We start from the raw sequence: 20638 nt of genomic DNA, 5'->3' as shown, positions 1-20638 counted from the left end.
TTTCTTCATTTATGGAAGCATATCGAGCGATAAATTAATGATTGATCATTCTTTGAACCAATAGACGGCTTGATTCACTGTAGCACGCTTTCATTGGACACTGCACCAAAACTCCTAAGATCCTACAGTAAGTGGATGAGCCCATTCACAAACGGCGGGGGTGTTTTGGCTCGGAGCGCACGCAGCCCTGCTGAAGTGCAGCATATGCTGTTTCTGAATAATGATGTTTGTGTGAAATGTAAAGTAAATAGGCATATGGCATAAGAACCCCTGATATTTCGTATTGTTAACGCAGTACATTTCTATAGGCTTCCGCGTAATAGCACACGACGCGTGGGTAAACTTCATTACGCGGCTTAAACAAGGTGTCCAAGTTTCTCGACTATTGTAAATAGATTCTCAAATCATAACTGATACTAAACATATGCAGTGTTGAGAGTGACCTGATGTGAAATAGTCCACGCTCCCCTAATAGTCACTGCTTTTATGTAAACACGTACGTGACTTTATATATTGTACGTTTTGGCACGAATCATGAACGCACTGCCGTCGACCAAAAAGCACAACGCGGTCTGTACATGCTATTATATCTCGGCTCATGTTGAATCGTGGTAGTGGTCTGCGCTTCTCTGCGTCCCACACATTTCACCCCCCTGCTTTGGCTGGAACTTGATGTGGCCCATCGCATTGTGCAAGACGCGACCTGTTATGGCCACCACTACTTCCGGGTTTCTGCAGTCTGGTCCAGATTCAGCTGCTGAGCCGCGTTCAACACACACTCATTGTACACAAACGGGGAAAGGCAGCTCGCAGCATCGATCGTGGCTCCTTTAAGAAAAACTAAGCCAGAATTATCAGCCCACCTCCTCTTGATCTCATTTAGAAGCTATTGCATAAAAAATCAACTCAGGAGCCGAGAGTGATCAAAGAAACGAGAGAGAGCTTCATTTTTGTGCATTTGAGTAGTATTCTCGTTAGGGGTGCTAACCAGTGGAAGCGCGCAGAGGATCATCATTCATTCAGCACTTTGACAAGCTCGCGTTTGATTGATTGACAGCCGGAGTGGCAGAAAGCCATGAGATGCGCTAGTTTTGTTTGAGGGGCTGTTTTCATACTGCTTTGGAAAAGAAGATTTCGCTCGATCCTTGTCGCTGTCCAGGGGAAAGAAAGCGAAGGGGACTTATCGCCGAACGCGCCTGGCTGAACTTGTGGTGAAGGACTGGCTTCATCGCTCGCTTGAAAGAGGCGTTTGGATTTTTTAGGGGGAAAACATATCCCGCATTTGGAATTTGCGTGTTTATTTCCCATTCACCCTGGCCTGATAGGGGATATATTTTTCATTAAAGGAAGACGAGGGAGTGTGGAGGGCGATGGCGCAGAGGGTACGTATCCCGAAAAGTTTCTTCGACTCCGTATTGCTGAAAGCAGTTGGAAATACTGAAACGTGGCCGATGACAGTCTCGCAGTCAAACTTTCTCTTCTTTTGCCTGCCAGCTTTTCTTTTTCTCTCTCTCTTTTTTTTACATCGCTCACTTGCGTGCATGTCTCTTTTGGGACACTGAAACAATTTAGGAAAAAATATGATACTCTCTAATTACGTTTGACAGGGACGTTTTCCTAATTTCTCAACTATACTTTTATACTAAACGCACTGAAAGGATCTCTTCAAAAGGCCAAATTATTTAAAGCTTTTAAACTATTTGAATAGTTCAACTTTCATAACTAAAACTTATCATAATGCATGCTATGATAACACACGGTGCAGGAATATTAATAGGGAGAAAATTCAACCGAGCTGTATTTCTTTTTACTATATTCTATATAATAACATTCACTTTCAAATAGCAGTACAGTGAAACAGTTGTGCGCTTGAACTTGTAAAGTTGACATTTACTGGTTGGCCACTTTTTCCTTTGCATTTGTAATCAAATGTAAACAATCACAAAGTAGATTTCATCGCAACCCTCCGACCTTTTGCTTTTGATGGTGGAACTACAACAGCACCCTGCTGTCCTGCTTACACCTCTGGAGATTTAGAATTCAAATGTCATGTTCTCATCATCACACTTTCCTATATTACAATATCATGACACTTATAATAATTACGATAAATCATCAATGTCACTGACAGGTTATTTTAAATAAACTAATCAAATATTCCATTTAACTGGTAGGTTCGAATGACCAACGTAAATGTGTGTTTGATCAGACTAATCTTAATAGTGCTGCATATGTTAATATTTAAAGAAACTTGAAGTTTAGTTTGACAACAATATAATACACAGTTATTACTTGCAAATGACAATATCTGTTACTCGAGCTGCACTTTTGAAAATATGAAATGCACATAAAAAGTGATATGTTTGTGATGATCTCAATAAAGCTGTAGCTCAGTACTTCATGTGAATGTGTCCGACGCTACATTATAAGTCTGTCTGTTTATTAAAAATCACATGATAGCTTTTGCAATCAATAAATGGCGTTTTTTGTTGTGCATAGTGTTAGAAGCACGAGATAGTCTGCATTTACAGTTGATATATTTAATTATTTTGTAATACCAGAACTACCGTAAGTGTTTTCATTTCGCAAAAGCCTTATTTTTTTTTTAGTCCGAGAACATCCGATGTAGCTGCCATTTATATTTCCTTTTAGTGTAGTTCTATTTATGCATTCTGTAAGAGATAAAAGTGACAACATGGGAATGTTGCCCTTCGTGTGTGTGCAGTACGAAGATATACCCCACTATGGGATGGACGGAGTAGGAATCCCGAGCACGATGTACGGGGACCCGCACGCTGCCAGATCCATGCAGGCTGTTCACCTGAACCACGGGCCCCAGCTCCACTCCCACCAGTACCCGCACACAGCCCACACCAACGCCATGCCGCCCAGCATGGGCTCATCCGTCAATGACGCTCTAAAAAGAGATAAAGACTCCATTTACGGGTACGTGGAGATAGCCAAGACGTATATTTCATGATGAAGTTTGCCCACAACACACTATTCCACCCGTGATAGTTTCTGTAAAACACATGGAGAACTTGAGGCGGTTGCCATGAATGTTTAGTTTTTCTAAAAGTTTTCCTCCTTACCTTTGGATTAGTTCATCCTTTTAAAAACATGTTTTAGTGTTTATTTTGCATTTCTTTTTGTGACATGTTTTTGTTGTTGTTTTAAATTTCGTACTACTTCAATATTTAAGTCGATAAATATTGCATTTAAAAAATCGGGTAGCACTTTATTTTACAGTCCTGTTCATAATATATTATAGTATTTACAATAAATTAGTCATAACTTAAAGTACTAACCTTTAACCTACCTCTAAACCTAACCTTAACCCAGTTATCTTATATTATCCAGAACTTTTTTTTTTTAGCTAAGTACCCTGTAAGTAGCTAATGTAAAATATAGTGCAACCAAAATTATTGCATATCGTTGTTACATCGATGTGTATGTTATTTCAGCTAGAACTTTTTAATTGTTAATATCAGGCCTGCTTATTTGTTAAATGGATAAAATACATATTTTGGACAGATGCGCACAGAAGTCATTCCCATACTATAAACACTCCTAAAAAACAGTAAAGGATTTTTTTCTCACGAACATGTTCTGGTAATAATATGTGCAAATATGTGCGGAGTGACTCCAAAAGCGCCTAGCATACAAAAGCTTCTTGAGCATAATAGTTCTCGTCACAGTGCTGTATATAAATATCGAAACAGCGATTTATACGCATTCAGTAACAAGCTATAGAACTTCCTCTCATTCATTATGGATTAGATACGACCCTAAACATTTACTCAAGATATAGGCCCACTATTTGAACCACGTTAAACTGCATGCTTGGCCTAGACTCAACGCGAGCATTTGAGGTGCTCTAACCTTCTAGTCCACTGTTTATATTGATAATACGTTCAGCAATCCATTTACATTTGACACAGCATTATGCACAACTAACAAGCTCGTTATAACGCAAGTCACAAAAAAATTAATCGACATGAAAACTTTCACCACATTATCGTGGCGCAGTGGTACTCAAGCAGTTTTGTTTGCTGACATAAATTAAATTAGTTAATTAAATATGAACTTCTACAACACAAATGACATTGTTATAATGCGTTATTTTACAATGAGGAGTTGTTATAAAGTGTCGTGTGCTAATGCAGAGCTTCCCCCGCAGTGACCTGTGTGTTTTTATTCCAGGCACCCTCTGTTCCCACTTCTAGCACTGATTTTTGAGAAATGTGAATTAGCCACTTGCACACCTAGAGAGCCCGGTGTGGCTGGAGGCGATGTGTGTTCATCAGAGTCTTTCAATGAAGATATAGCAGTGTTCGCAAAACAGGTCAGAAACTGTTTTATTGCGCACAAAAAGTTTTTGCATGTTTTAATGTGTAGTTGATGTACTGTCTGTAACTTTATACCATACTATCATAATACTTTATATTACTTTGACATTAATAAACACATGAGCTAATCAATGCATTTAAATTTAATTAGCGTTTTTTTTTAATGAACGTAATTTTTTTCCTCACAATTTTTAATTATTTACATGCATATCGTCTCAGATTCGAGCAGAAAAGCCGCTATTTTCATCAAACCCTGAGCTGGATAATTTGGTGAGTAAATTATTATTATTATTTTGTATTTGCCAGCAAGAGTTTTAATTTTAAACTTTTATTAAATATTCAGAAAGTTTTGTTGATTTCTTCATAGCATTGCTAGTTGTTATGTAGGCTATAACTACCGTTTTGGTTTTATTCTTTTTTTCCTTTTTTTTTTGGTACATGTTGAATTTAAATAAAATGTATTTCTTAGCATTGAAGCTTATGTTGATGGAGGACAGACATCCCCCTCGGTACAGCATGGATTAAAGTGATAATGTATTCATAAATGTAGTATAATCTGACTTAATTGCCATGCATTGCCTTGATAGTAATCTCATGTCGTAAATGATCCTAAATGTCATAAATCACTTAATTGTGTAACTATCGTTTGTAATTGTCCTGGGCCTGTTGATTCCGTCACCTTTAAAGTGAACCCCTTTTTTTTCCTTCATTTGTTCATTTCCCCCAGATGATACAAGCCATTCAAGTTTTACGGTTTCATCTTTTGGAGCTCGAAAAGGTAATCAAAGTTTCCCCCAACTGGCCAGTCCTCTCTTCAAACCTATGGGCCTCATCTGCATAAATGTATTTTTCCTGGTCTGTTGTAATTAGTGTCAAAATCAATCACGCTGCCGATTTCTCCTCCGAGTTTAATTACAATGCAACCTGCTTTCCACGGCCACAGATATTCCAGAGCAGTAATTTCAATGTTTCTCTGCTTGTTGTGCCACCTAACGGTGTTTTGTTAATTTATTAGGCCTATATGATTATATGATAAAGTCGACCATGTTGATTATCAGCGGTTGTTATCAGCGATAGGAATTTGATCAACACCCGTTTCCACGACGAGAGTGAGCCCATCAAGTGATTTATCACCAAACCATATAGTTTTACAGTATTGAATACACATAATAACCATTGGCTCCAAGTCTCCAGATATTTGCATGAGCCTCTGGGGTTATGTGTGCTGAGATAATGCGGCAAAGCGATATTTTGAGCATTCAGCCGTAAATGAAGAATTCTCTTCACGACACTGAATGTCATCCGCCATATTATTCCCTTGTAAAGAGGTGGTAATGAAATAACTGGACGAAATTAAACAGTTTACCTTAAATGTCAGTCAAGCAGGCCATCTCTCTAATGGCCACAACCCCGGGAGCAGATGAATTTAACACGGGTGTTGAATACGGTGTTGCCCGTGAGTCGTCTTGTCAGTGTCAATTTTCTGCGATATCTCTATTTTGAGAGGGAGTAAAGTTATTTCCCATTCTGCATGCGTCTGATAGCTATCAGAGAAGGCCATTGGGAGAGGTTTTCCATGTCAATAGGAGTTCTGGATGCACTTGTCAACTCGCTGTGATGACCCTTTGTGATTTTCTTTTTTTTATCCTCCCCTCCCCGCTTCCTTTTGTATCTATAGGTACATGAACTTTGTGACAATTTCTGTCATCGGTACATCAGCTGTTTGAAGGGAAAGATGCCCATCGACTTGGTTATAGACGACAGAGAAGGAGGATCAAAATCAGACAGTGAAGAAATTACAAGATCATCGGGGCCCCTCGATCAGGTACGTGAAGGAGTCCGTTTCTTTCCCGGCCATTCAGATCGTCTTTTGGGTCACTTGCTCTGCTCGGCGTTATTTGCATACGATTAAGGCTTTTAAATTCCATCGGATTGAAAAATTTGGAATAATGTGGCCCATTATTGCTTCATTACGGTTTGATCCCGGAACTGACCCGAGGAGATTAGCTCGTGAAAGCATTGCCATAAACTTGACCTGTTTCTTGTCGATTTTAATTTAGTCCTTTCCCTCTTCTTTTCTCTCGTCTGCCTTTTTTTTTAATCAAACCAAATGGTTAGGCTATCTATGGTATATTATGGAAATATTACGAAGCTAATGGAGACATAGCGATAGTAGACATTTCGAGATTTGGTGCTTTGGTTTTCTGCTGTTGTTCACGCTTCATTAGTTGCCTTGTCAGTGTTTTTCCTCAGACAAGAGCGCGCATTTGCTCAGTTCTGCTCTCAGCGCGTTGAATAGCATGCAGCGCGCGTTCATGTTTGAGCAGTAGCTACTGTGCCATACAGTATTCTGTGTAATAGCACAATCTATACGGAATTCTGTGTCTTTGTGCTTTTCTATTATGCTCCATGATGCTTATTATATCCAGCACATGGATTCTTTGATGTGTATTGAACTTTACGCACTTTAAATTAAACTTTTACGTGTCTGTTGCTTTTAGCGCCACACGTCGATAATATTTATTTAAAATATAGGCTACCTATTTTTTAATTAATAATATGAGTCCTGGGAGGGGCAATTGTTTAAAAAAAGTGGCTATATTAAGGGGATTAGTGGATTCACCAGCATAAAAAGTAATGAAGCGATTAGGCTAAATAATTTAAATCCGTCATCTTCCATATGGCTGAGTGGTTGAATAAAGCATTGAGCAGTTTTATCTTTCCAATGAGTGCCACCAGCTTTTATATGAGGAAGAGAAAACCCTGTTCCATTCATTACTAAACAAGGCTTTAATAAAACGACCTCTGGTTGCTTTAGTCTTCTATCTCGGCTGTATTAATGATTATGTTAATGAGCAGATCCGTGCAGATAACGGCGGCATTAAATAGCATGATGTCAGTTGTGTTTATAACTCTTTTAACAAAACTCTGTGTGTCAATTTTCTTTGACTTTTGAGCAGAGATGAATCTAAGCGATAGAAATAAATGAGGCTGAAGACCCCTGGGTATGCAGGTATATAACTTGATAAGAGCAATTTATGCTTTGCTCGAGGGCACGAATTCAGATCTTTAATTGACTTTAAGATGAAGACGTGTCCTATATATTTTTTTTTTCCTGATGACGTCTAACGTTTAAATATTAGGGCTTGTATTAGGTGTTTACATCTTTCCTGAAAGTCTGATTCCCCAATTTAAACTGACCAACTTTTCAAAAGTTTACTGATGCGAGGTAGAATATGTTTTTGTTTTATTATGAATCGTACAAAGTCGATAGTTAGGATTGTACTGCTTAAAATTAGATTAGAATTTAAAAATAAGTTTGTAACACTTTACAATAAGGTTAATCAATTAACAGTTAATGGATTAACTAACATGAACTAACCATGAGCAATATTTTTTGTAATTGTATTTGTTAATCTTTGTTAACGTTAGTTAATACAAATACAGCTGTTCATTGTTTGTTCGTGTTAGTTTACAGTGTATTAACTTATGCTAACAATAATTTAATAAAGTAGCAAATGTTGAAATTAACATTAACAAATATTAATACATGCTGTATAAGTGCAGTTGATTAGTTCATGCTAACTGATTAACCTTTACTGTAAAGTGTTACCTAGTTTAAGTAGATGCGTATGGGCGATCTCTGCAGTTTTTGGTTAGCATAGTTAAAGTTAACTTCATCGAGTATTTGACTCTAGGTCCTATATGTATTGTAGATTTTTTTTGTCCCTTCTTTTTTGGGGTACAGTTCTGAGCTTGCTAGGCGGTGACATCCCTAACGAATTTGCGTCGCTCATGCATTATCTCGTTCCATATGTATTTTTAATATATGCCCTCGGGCATAAAGTTGAATTGGACTGGGAAAAAAAAACCCTTTGTGCAAATTCTCAACAATGTTAACAAGAGGGAGAGAGGCGGTTCATTTATTCAAAGGCCAATTTATTCCAGCAGGAATACTGCAGCATAAGAAAATCTGAAATATACATAGAATTTATTAAACTCTGTGGTCCAGCGCTGTTCTGTGTTTTCGTCCTCCGTGCACTGAAGCATCGTATCAATAATGTCTCAACTCCAGCTTAGCATTGTTTTGCAAGTATCGTGTGAAGAGAAGGAGGGCATAGCTCAGGGGTGAAAAAGTCAGTCTCTCTCTCTCTCTCTCTCTCTCTCTCTCTCTCTCTCTCTCTCTCTCTCTCTCTCTCTCTCTCTCTCTCTCTCTCTCTCGAACTGGTGAATGCGGCTCAGCCAGTTTGGATCACGTTGTTTTGCTCGTAGGCTATATTGCGCTGATAAACGCGGGGCCATATGAGCCTCAGGTGCCGTGTGAGCGGAGCCGGGACTAGTTAACTAGTTAACCCCTTCACTGCGGTCTTCAATCTGGAGGATCCTGTTCAGTAGATGCTACCACATTATATTATATATGTGTATAATTACCACATTAATTGTAAAAAAAAATGTTTTTTTACATATAGGCACAAAAAGACACACACACACACACACACACACACACACACACACACACACACACACACACACACACACACACACACACACACACACACACTCTTTTTTGTATTTGTTATGACAATTGTTGCACTGAAAAACAAAATGAGTTGAGCAATTTTAAAAAGTTAACCTTTTTTTTATTAGTTATACAAGATTCAACACATTTTTTTAAAAGGTCAGTTTTTTTTTTTTTTCTAAACAAGGTTCAACAGCTTCATCAATTAACTTGAAACTCATCAAATTAAATAGTTTGTTTCTGAATTAAAATTATGAAATACTATTTTGATTGGTAAAATCTTTGCGTGATGGCAATGACAACATCATTGTATTTGTTATAAAATACAAAATTAACTGAGATTATAAATTGACTGAAATTATGAGATTAATTTGGAAATAGTGCAAAGTTGAATTTATTTGACATTAACACTTTTTATGCGTTAATTATCAAGTTAAAAAGTCAGGGTAGACATTTTTTTCAACATTTAAACCTTTAAAAAGGAACTTACAAAAGCAACAACAAAAGTATAAAGCTATAATAATGTAAACCTTAAAACCGACTTGGGTAAAACTATGATAGACTTGTTCTTTTCTTTTCTTTTCATTGGGGATAGAAAAGTTATTCCAGTTAAAGAATCACCCATACATTACTTTTTTCAATTATTATTTAAGTGTGTTATGTTATAGAAATAGTTAAGTGAAATTAGTCATGACTGATTGATTTTGATACAAGCATTTATCAACTAATAGATTGAGTGGCGTCAGAGTAATGACTTTATCTTGAGTTTCGGCATGTTTATTGCCTTCTTGTGCCCCAGCTCAAAGCAGGATCATGTGTTTTCCGATTGGCTGGCTCATGGTAACTTGTGTGTGACGTGTTTGCTCCGTGCTGACGCTCTTTTCCACGGGCTGCAGCGTTTGCACAGTTGTCTTTAATTGCAGAGAGGCACTGCCATTTGCTAATGAACTCAATGCCATGAAAACCTCCGCAGTGCTTAGACTTCAGTACTCGAGGGCTCTTTAGATTATTCCATGCGGCCTGAAGAGGGGTTGAAATAATTGAAATGCTGAATAGTTTCTCTGTTTGCAGTTTTCCTTGCTGTTTTGTTCAGGGCCAATTTAAAAGCTAGGGGTGTTATTACAGAGTATAAGCTATGTTATTGATGAATCGCATAAAGGCCACCCAGAAGTTGTGCCATTTTTGTGCTTAATAATTTGTGATTTAAAAATATAGTTTTGCACAATTTCATATAAGCTCAGCTTTTAGTGAATGAGAATACAAGACTTTTTTAACGGGTTGTTTAAATAATGTCATGAGAGATTCCTTAGGTTGCTGTTTTATCCTCACTGTCGAATGTATCACTTGTGCTCAAGCAAACATCTTTTCACACTTTTGGATAAAAGCTGAGTGCACAAAATCTGTTTTTATTCACTCTTTTTTTAAAGTCATCTTTTGATAGTTGGGCAATGTTAAAATGATTATGTGATCTAATCGTTCTGTTTGTTGAAGTAATGAGAAGGTGAGATCCCTCGTTCTTAATCTGAACTAATGTTGGCTGCTTTCAGCGATTCAACAAGTAGCACAACAAAACGGAGAGAGAGAGAGAGAGAGAGTTTTATTTGTCTATCTATCTCTAAAAAAAGCTGGGAACTTGTTTCAACCCAATTTTGGGTAAAATATGGACAAACCCAAACGTTGGGTTAAAAATGTAATGTAAAAATTTAACCCAACGGCTGGGTTTGTCCATATTTTACCCAAAATTGGGTTGAAACAACTCAGCATTTTTTTTATATTTATTTAGATATTTGGATATTTTATATCCATATAAATTATATTATCCTATTTTATATTTATATTAGAGTTTAAAAGAGCAAACGATTTTACCCTTTGAAAAAGTGGCATGTGAGAAAATGATATAAATGTGTTTGATAGTTAAATTGAAAACAGGCATTATGCATCGAGTTAACTGCTCTTTTTAAAGATGTGCTGATAAACAAATTAGCCCTTTATATTTATATATACTATTCGCTTCATGCTAAGTGTAACTTTCTGTCTAAATTATATTCTTTAGAGTTGTTTCCATAGTTAAACTTCTTTGCAGTTATTCCATCGTTTTTTTTTTGTCTAAGACAATGATCAACTTTTGCAGAAATGAAGCTTGAGAATCCTTTAGCCGTTTTGTAATTAAAGGAGACGTGTGATTATCCAGTCCTGCCATTACGGGTGACTCTACTGGTTTAGAAACGAGATCTCACCCACAGGCCATTTTCAGAGATTTCGCTTTCTCTGTAGACCAAAAGTCCCTCCTCCCCGATTTTGCTCCATTTTGCTTTGTAAGATTTGTTAAGGAGGTGTTTGGGGTATTGGACTGTTCTAGCATTCACCCTCCCCTGCATGTCATTACCACATCCATTCATTTAAGAAGCCCTAGCGCTTTTCTGCAGAGTTGAACCGACGGCCACGTGGTCCGCTATCAACATTGAGGATCTCAGCCTTATCAACAAGCCAGGGTAAACAAATAAACAAGTGTCCTGAACAGATTTAGTTTCTGGTTGCAATCCACTGGGCAAAGTTCATGTGTGAACCTTGTGCTTCCCAAGTATTTCCCAGCAGAGCTTGAGTATTTTAGTGAGCTTGTTCAAGTGTCTTTGCTAATCTGGTTTGATGAGGCATATAAAACTCTCTCTCTCTCTGTGTCTCTCTCTCTCTCTCTCTCTCTCTCTCTCTCTTAGTCCATCTCTCTCTCTCTCTTAGTCCGTTTTGTTGTGCTATCTAGATAAAGCCAGGAACCAAAAATAGCCTAGTACAATGTGACACTGGTGAGTCTGTGTTAAAAAAAATAGAGAGAGTGAGAGAGCGAGCAGTCACTGTGGCATGAAATTGTAAACATATACTGTTTATGAGTTTTCTTTCCCCTGTGAAGTCTACAGTAACCTGAAACATTTTTCTTTATTATTATGAATTGGAAGCCCAATATTCTTTGCATGAGTGCGTGTATAATGTGCAGAGAAAGAGAGCTTCCATCTAAGACCCAACACAATGAAAACGCAATGAATTGGAATGCCTCACCGATCATAGCAGAATCAGAATTTCCAGCAAGGAAAATCTTTTCATGGCGAATTAAGTGGTGGAGGAAGAAAATGGTAATGAAAAAAAAAAAGGAAAAGGCACAGATGACAAACGCTTCTCCCTGGGCTACGCACTGCAGCTTTAAGAACTTTAGCTAAAGCTATGCAGAATAGAATGTGGAAAATTGAATTTACTAAACAATTAAGCATTGAATTAATCTACATCCTGCACTGGAGAGAGAGAGAGAGAGAGAATGACACGAGGAGGGAGAGAGAAAAGGAGCGAGGGAAGAGAAAACGTGGAGGGGGAAGGGATGAAGCCCCCCCACAAAAAAGAAAAGAAAAGAAAAAAGCACTGAATAAATTGTAGCTAGCTCATTAGAGGGACAGTGAATATATCAAGTGTGTTGTTGTGTGCAGCAGGACAGGCACTCATCTCTCCTGTAACCATCTGCATCCACACCGCCTCCACCCGCTGTTCGCTTTGGCCCATATTTACTCCTCCTCTCGCGCGCCTGTGCGGTTTCCTCCGGGTGTCTGCTCGACGGTGGACTGCTCTGCGTTCTGCCGGGGTTTTTTATATTATTAATTAGCTGTTAGATCTGTGGTGGACGAGATTGTCGGGGCAGTTATAAATAGACTGGAGTGCACCCTGGAGATGTCACTCACCCTCGGCCGAGACCCTCCCCCATTCCCATGGGGCCGAGCGACAGCCTCCCACAAGCCCCGCTGCTCTTTTGTTCAATTACAGTTAATGCAATAGTTTGCTATTTTCTCCGTTCTAATTATATTTTCAAGTGGGATTTGTTGTGCGTAAAAAACATCCTTTTACGTGTGGGGACTCTAGGGTTCTCTGTCTCCAGGGTGCTGTACCATTCTTTTCCACAAAGCTCTGAATAAACAAGTTCCCTCCATTTTTTTTCTCTCTCTCTCGCCCTTTCTTTTACAAAGAGTTGTAGAAACTGGCAATTTCAGTTTTAACTGTTTGCTCCCTGGGCATGTGTTCTAGATTACCTCTTACGGCATTCTTTTGGTATGCTGCAGAATACACCATTTTTTTGTGTGACTGTTTCTGGACATTTTTTAAAAAATATATCCTGAGCGGCTGGCACTATTTTTCCTCACAAGTTTTTAGGAGACTTGTGGCAAATATATCCAATGCAGTTTGGTTTGTTCCATTTTTTTTCTCTCTCAATATTTACCAAGAAATGTTTTGTTTGGTTTTCATTCTAAGAGTACAGTATAAATAAAAGAAATCAATATTTACATGTTTAGTTACTTCAGGAGTGTAGTTATCAAATCAACAGAGGTTTATACATTTATGTTTGTTATGTTTACATTTAGACATAATTATGAATAATGAAACATTTGGGTAACACTTTATTTTAAGGTGATATACATTTACTTACTATAGTAAAAGCAGCAGATTATGCGGTAACATTTTACTTAAAGCCTTTGTCTATAAGTATTCATAATGTACATCATAATGCATTATATATTTTCATAAATAATTGTAACCAAAGTTAAAATGCATTATAATATTCACAGATTCACATCTGATATTGGTTGTTTGTCGAGATTTAATGCATTATACTTTATAATGGTGTATTATAATGCATTATAACTGTGGTTACAATTATTCATGAGACCATACAATGCATTATAAGATTTATTACAAGGCATAATTAATTAATTAAAATATTTGTATAATGGATTATACATAAAGGCTTTAAGTAAAGTGTTACCAATTATGCATAATTAGTAACCCTAACAAACTCGGTAACACTTTATTTTACAGTGTCCTTGTTACATATGTACTGACCATAGTAATAACAGTAAGTTATGCATAATTACATACAACTAACCCTCAACCAAATCCTAACCCTATAGTAAGTACATTTAGTCAATTAATATTACTCAGTACTTAAATATATAATTACACTGTAACAATGACACCTTAAAATAAAGTGTAACCCCAAACTCTAACCATAACTCTATTGTAAGTACATGTAGTTAATTAATATTACTTAGTACTTATTTGTGTAAGAACAAATCACACATGAATACAATGTTGTTGTTTTTGGCACTGCTATGTTTGTGCATACGTGTAGTAATCTGTGAGTGCAAAACTCTTCTCAGATTTCCACAGAAATTAAAAGTTCTAAAGTCATTCCTATTTAATATTTTTGTCTATTTTGTCTATTATACTTTCAGCTTTCAGTAAGAACACACCATTCTTAACTATTTTTAGCACATTATTCCATTCCAAGAACTGAATACTCACCTCAAAATTGGCATAAACAAAAAAAGGTCTAAAGATTTCCTGGGCCTGCTATTGAGCATTATCATCTCTGATGCTCATATTTTCCTCCCACACTAATGTTACTTTTGTGCAGGCACCCTGTGATAAGAGGCAACATCTGTTTTGTTCTATAGTACAAGTAGGCCCTGCATGGGGCTGAGTGTGTGCAGGCCTCGGCCCGCCATTGTTCCGTCCACTTCTCTTTATCCCCGTGTCTGCTCCATTTGCCACATACCATCCGCCCAACAGCTGACACTTTCTCTCTATTATACACCTAAGCTTAATTGTCAATAGGATTTCTATCTTTTTTCCCTCCTCCTCTTCCCAACTTCAAGGAGAATGGCTCTTATTTGATTTCATTTTGATTCGCTAGGCCAGCGACAAGCGAACAGCCTCACACTCACACACACACACATATACCCTCCCTCGCTCTGGGATATAAGAGATGAGTGACTGGCTCTTGTTGTATTCAGAGTTAGCCAGTTCATGTGTATGGACAGGCATACACATCTTAGCTGCTATTGCTAATTCTTCTTTCATTGTTTTTATTTTTTGTTTCGTTTGATTATGGATATTCTGTCTTGGGTAATATAACTTTTTTTTACTTACAATTTAAAAGTGTTAATTAAAATAGTGCTGTATTTTTTATTTTATTTTTACAGTACCTGCCGTCTGTTGTGCAACATTCTGTTTGTTTTGTGTAAGTCTAAGGAAGCCAGTGACTGTGTGGCGTCAGTGACTGGGTTTGGTCCATAAGTCTTGTAAGCTTTGCTGATTGAAGTGCTGTGTGAGACTGATATAAGAGGATGAAAAACAACAAAATGAGGAACATCTGATAAAGCCAGCTGTCTTTGTAACATGGGACTGTAGCGTGTGCATGTTTTCCTGTGATCTGATGCCTGATTGTGCGCCTTACTCTATGTCTCTCTCTCTTTCTCTCTCCCTTTCCTCACAGACCTCATGGAATAGAGACCATGATGATACAGCTTCTACACGCTCCGGGGGCACACCGGGACCATCCAGCGGAGGACACACATCGCACAGTGGGGACAACAGCAGTGAACAAGGTAAAGACATCCTTTGATGCATACAGTATGTAAGGGATAATGTACAGTCACCCCACCATTATCATAAAATATACCTTGACAGTGTCATCAGAACTGTAACACATATTGCATGTTAAACAACTACTTGGCAATGAAATAAATCAAAGGACATGGAATATTGATTTAGAAACGGGAGTAAGTAGCAGAGTTGGGTAGAAAATATGGGATAGCGATCAGTTGTATAGTTTGCACAATACTTGATTGACCAATCAGAGTCAAGTATTCCAGAGAGCAGTGTAACAAGCTTTCTATGAAAGTGTCAGTATCTGACTATGCAGATGTGTCTAGCTTACCACCCTAAGCCAAGCTTGTGCTTGTAGAGAGCAGGAGAGAGTCAAAGCAGATGTTTAGGCCGTTGCTGGCTGGTATTGTGGCGTAGGTCCATCAGCTGGTTGTGATAAGACTGCATTAATGAAGCTTCCTCTGGGCCCTTCTGGACAGGGGGTCTGAAGAAAGACGCTGGTGATGACAGTCTAACAAAAGAGATTTTACACTGATGAAGCTTTATATGTTCTGTTATACTCCAGTCCAAGATTTTAGAATCTTTCAAAGAGAAAGGATAAAATCTTGGATATCTTCTTGGTAGGATTTCCCTCCCAAAGGAATGAAACCAACTTCCCTCACTTCATGTCATGTCTGTAAAATTCAAACTGTAAACAGAGTCATCAGATGTTCGGCATGGTGATTGGTTAGTTGTGTGGTTTTCGCCAATGAGAATGGAGCAGTGGAGGAGGGTTTCAAACAAACTGTAGGCAAAAAGCAACTTCATTTATTATTGAAAGGGATGTCAAGGCAGCAGTTTGAGGGCTGCACAGCCAGCAGGCAAAGCAGGATGAGAGCAGAAAGGACCACATTATGTTCCAGATGACTGAGCAACGATTTATTTACCAGCGCCGGTTTTCCCCCTCCACAGAGAGGGAGAGCTATAAGAGAGAGGCCGGCCCAGCTGAGTTGGTCAGATGGCCGATGACTAATGGCCGGTTGCTCGCCACACTCTGATTGGATGCCTTAATGAGCACATTTTGTGCCGAGTTTGGGCTCCTGCCTACGGTGACCTTTGCTCTTTATTGACCAAAGTGACACGTCATTTTTCACATACTTCCAATTATCGTCAGGCTTTTAATGTCCGCCCCCCTCCTTCGTCCCCTCATGTTCCCTCACCCCAGTGTTTTGGATGAGTGTTTGTTGTGTCGTGCGCTAGCAGGAAGGGCCGCTGTGAGGCTGAGCTATGAACCTGGATGTATGCTGAGTTTGTTCAGCGTGAACAAATGACCCAAGCACTTCAGCCCCTTCGGCCTTATTCACGCCAGTGGAGGTTTAGTGGAAGTATTATGTTAATGTGGGTTAATTGCTGATTGTGTAAAGCAGTGCTGCTATCCGCATTAGCATGTTCTGTAAGGAGTGACTTCATAATCCCAATAAGACCATTGCTGTTAGCCAAGAAACTCGTGCCAATATGTCCCCAACTGGCCCCGTCTCAGTCTCAGACTTTCTTCTGAGATTGTGTCTTTCCATGTGCTTACACTTATAATTAGCTTTAACAAGTTATCTACCTTATACATATCTATAAGGTAGAGTCTTGTTGCTACTGCCTATTTCCTGCATCTTTGAAATACAAAAACCAGTGTGAAGGAAATGAGAATGACTTTTATGCAATAACAGCATCATAACAAACAGTCATAAACCTTCCAACTGCAAAGGAACATTGTACCCACATGCATAACATAGTACATCTGTAACCCATCAACGTAGAGATTGGCACCATAGCTGATGGTTCTAGTGGTTGCCATCCACACCATGTTTTCCATACCGCACCTAAATAGCATCTTAGTACGACTGAGGACAGCATTTTCCTTGTTCATGATTCTGTGCCCTTCAAAGTGTGAGTGTTCCCCTTTAAGGGGGGAGAATAAAGCCCGCTCCTCCCTGACTGCACTCAGAAACTTTCTTAGCGGAGTCCAGCAGAGACTCAGTCCAGCCCATCTCTAATTAGACCCCATATATTAGCGTAGCGTGCTCGTATCCACCCGCCTTTGTTTAACAGCCGTCCTCTCGGGGGACATCTTCTGGAATTGTATCTTGAAGCCATCTTTTCTGAGCATCCACCCTCAGTGGGTAAAAAGAAAACAAATCATTATTATGGACTGTGGAGTATTGCTCGCTCTGGACTCTTGGCAAGACCAGCGCCCACCCAGATTAAAAGAGACACCCTTGGGCTGCAGTGAGAACGAAGGCGATATGAACCCCTACCAAAAAAGGGAAGGGCGTGTGGAAAATGACATGCTCTCACATACGCAGAGATCATGCTGAGTGTTTTTGAAAGGCTTTGGGTTTCTCTGCCTCATCAAAGGGTCTGGGAACAAGGTGATGACTACAGGAGTCAGATATGTATCAGCAATTACCAGGACCCATTTGCGAAAGGCCCCATGTGTGCCAAGTCAAATAGTTCCTGTGAGGCTCTTGTTATTGTCTGCATAAATTTACATGCAGAGCCATGGACTCCAAAACTGTACTGCGGTTAGACTGTGGGAGCCAGTCAGAGCTCAAGTGGGTTACTCAAAGCAAATTATGAAGTTAATTTACTTGACCAAACTCGACTGGAATGTCTATTGACGAATGCGACCATTCAGGTGTGGTGTAAACAGGTCAATGTACAGTAAACCCCCACTGAAACGGCCTAAGATGTGTGGAAATTTTGGAATGTGCTTGTAAAAAAATATACAGGTCAATGAACGGTACTGTAAATGGTACGTGGACTCATTTGATGCTATTACTTGTGTCGAGAAAAGCTGAAGCTAAACTTCATGCATCAAACTAATCATTACTTTGCTAGATTGATTGTGGTGAGTGCTGTTGTCATCATTGACTTAATGGTCAGTTTGCTACCGGCCTGTGTGAAGGTCAGTCTGAGCGAGAGCTCTCATTGGCTCCTGGCCACCATCTCTGCTCTGTGATTGGCTGACATCTGAGACTGACCAGCAGACATGGCCTCTGACAGGATGCCAGCGAACCTCTGAGGCTGGATCCGCCCACCGAGCCCCCGCCTCACGTGTTTGTCAAAGTCACCCGTTAATTGCAACGATTGTCCAGCAGACTGGAAGAACCCTGCCCCTTTCTCTCTCGCTCTTTCTTTCGGTCTCTGAGTGCCGCCTGCATGCCTTTGCATTTCTCATGTGCTATTTTCAGTGCTCTCCTCAATTGCTGAGTGCACTACAATGCTGATCACTTTCCTTTTTGATTTTACAGCAGGGTCCTGGCTTTGTTTATCTCAGTCACTTTGAGCTGTTAGGAGGACGCTTCTCCATTCGCTCGCTGTCTGGATGCCCTTGCTCTTTAACTTTGTTTTTTTGCTTTAATCGTGCCTGGTGTGTGCGAATGTTGTGCTTCAAAGAGCGATAGGAGCTCTATGTTGTCATTCAGGTGTAGTCAGTCAGCGGTTGTTCCTGCCTCACTAGATTCTTCTCTGTGCATGCGAAAGTGCTGCACACAGGAGGGGGAGGCTGAACGCTCTATGCTCTCTCCGTGTATCAGTGGCAGCACGTTGGTGGGGTAATCTGGTTAAATCAGAGGCATAATGGCTGATAAAAGGTGTGCGGTTTTTATAGTGCAGGGATCTAAGACCGGCACCGGGCGGCCCGAGCAGCCCCTGCTGTTTTTCTCTCTCATTCACATCACACATCACATCATACACACCCACAGAAGGAGCAGAGAAGAAAGAAAGAGAGGGAAAGGCATAGAGAAAGCAAGGGATCACAGGAAAAAGAGTAAGGTACCAATTCCAGTAAGTGCAGGTAAGCGTTTGGGAATGCACATGCTTGACAAGAAGTACGAAATCAAAGAACAATTTTTATTTCACACAATGCACCATGTTCTCTCTTCCAAGCCGCTTTGCATGATGCACGTATGAATTTCACATTGGCGGAATTTTGCCATTACAACAAAGTTGTTAGCGAGGGGCACGTATAGAGCTGTCCTCTGGGAAGGATAGCGTGTGGAATCTGAACCACTGGCGTGTTTATGACCCCACTGCATCTCAGTAGTGATGGCACAACCAACAATCTACCACTTGTTTCTCCGAAAACGATCAGCACCAATGGCTTTATGGCCCTACTCCTGATAAGACTGTATGTACGCACAGCAGTCCCATGGTGAAAAAAGGGGAAACGCCACTGGTTCCCACACCAAGGGACAGTTTGCCTTTGGGATTAGGGTGATGTCCTCTGTCATGTGGGAAAAAGAAGAGTGAAAAGTGAGAAAGTGCAAGCAAACAACCTCCCCCCTCCTTTCCCCCATATATCAGCTGTTTCTTCTGCTTTCCTAATCATTGCCTTTAACTAGCTTTCATAGTCTGATTGAGCACCTTGTCTCTGGGCAGATAATACTCATAAAGCTGGTATATAAAGTGTCACTGTTGTGTTTGCTCTTCTGTTTGCTCTGGGATTTAACTACTGCTGAAGTACTTCTCTTATCCCCCCACCCATGACCATGTGAACTCTGGGAGATGGATGGCTAAAGTGCTACTGACATCTTTCTCTATCTACTGTTCTTTCTCTGAGCTTTCTCTGATATAAGAGTTTGGTTCAATGTGGTAATGTTGCATCTCTTTTTGTTGTAAAGACTCTCGTCATCCTCTTTATTTTTGTGCCTCTAGTGGTACCAAACATTTTTTAAATTGTTTAAGCAAACCAACATCGTCTCAACCAATGGTGTGGGGCGGAATTACTTGTTTATTTGTTGTAAGTAAGGGGAGCGTGTGAAATGTGTTTGAAAGCCATCATTATTTTTGCAATTCTCTTTGGTACCACTAGAAGTGCAGAAATTCCACACTTCGCCTTTAAAGGGTGTTTTGCCCTATGGAGAAGGAGTTTCGGGTTGGAGTCATTTGCTATGTGATGTTCAGTTTAAGTGGGAAGCAGACGTAAATTTAGATCAAATGCTATAATTGTGGTGTGTTAATGATGTAGACGCTTTTCATCTGTCTCCATGTGTACAGGAAGTCCTTCTAAACCAACCCTCTTTTTCTTGCCAAAACCAGATTTTTGGTGTTTGCTGAATATTCCCTTCACAGCCACTCACTGTCATTATCGCTCATCTGCTTGTACATTCTCAAAACTTGAAATTGTTCTGGTCAGCAACATTACTGCAAGATCAGATCAACTGTAGAATTATTGGTCATCAGTAGAATACTGATAATTTATTACTGAAATAGCTAGTGGAAAATGCTCTTTTTGGGATATCCGCTTCATTCATAGTTGATTCGTCAGATGCAGGGTCACTGTTGAGAGGGGTAATGCTTTTTTATGTTGTTGCAC

At 39.4% G+C, this 20638-nt stretch overlaps 1 protein-coding gene across 9 annotated transcripts in view; it reads left to right on the top strand.

Annotated features, from left to right (window-relative positions):
* The window catches only part of meis1b (Meis homeobox 1 b), a 256446-nt gene that overhangs the window by 193288 nt on the left and 42520 nt on the right, over positions 1–20638 (top strand). For 6 of the 9 annotated variants that reach the window (XR_013800192.1, XM_079635085.1, XM_079635090.1 and 3 more), the window contains 6 exons: positions 2726–2946; positions 4204–4345; positions 4569–4619; positions 5077–5127; positions 6028–6174; positions 15176–15287. Coding sequence is in view for 7 of the 9 variants with exons in the window: in XM_079635085.1 (XP_079491211.1) it covers positions 2726–2946; positions 4204–4345; positions 4569–4619; positions 5077–5127; positions 6028–6174; positions 15176–15287 (724 nt within the window). In the remaining 2 variants the exon portion in view is untranslated. Of the gene's footprint in view, positions 1–720; positions 1383–2725; positions 2947–4203; positions 4346–4568; positions 4620–5076; positions 5128–6027; positions 6175–15175; positions 15288–20638 lie in introns of those variants that run through there. The other 3 variants (XR_013800193.1, XM_079635089.1, XM_079635091.1) reach the window with 1 other exon arrangement.

This window comes from Phoxinus phoxinus (assembly GCF_949152265.1).
Source record: "Phoxinus phoxinus genome assembly, chromosome: 14".
Taxonomy (NCBI): domain Eukaryota; kingdom Metazoa; phylum Chordata; class Actinopteri; order Cypriniformes; family Leuciscidae; genus Phoxinus; species Phoxinus phoxinus.
The sequence above is the reverse complement of the archived record's forward strand: the minus strand, read 5'-3'. Positions and strand labels throughout refer to the sequence as shown.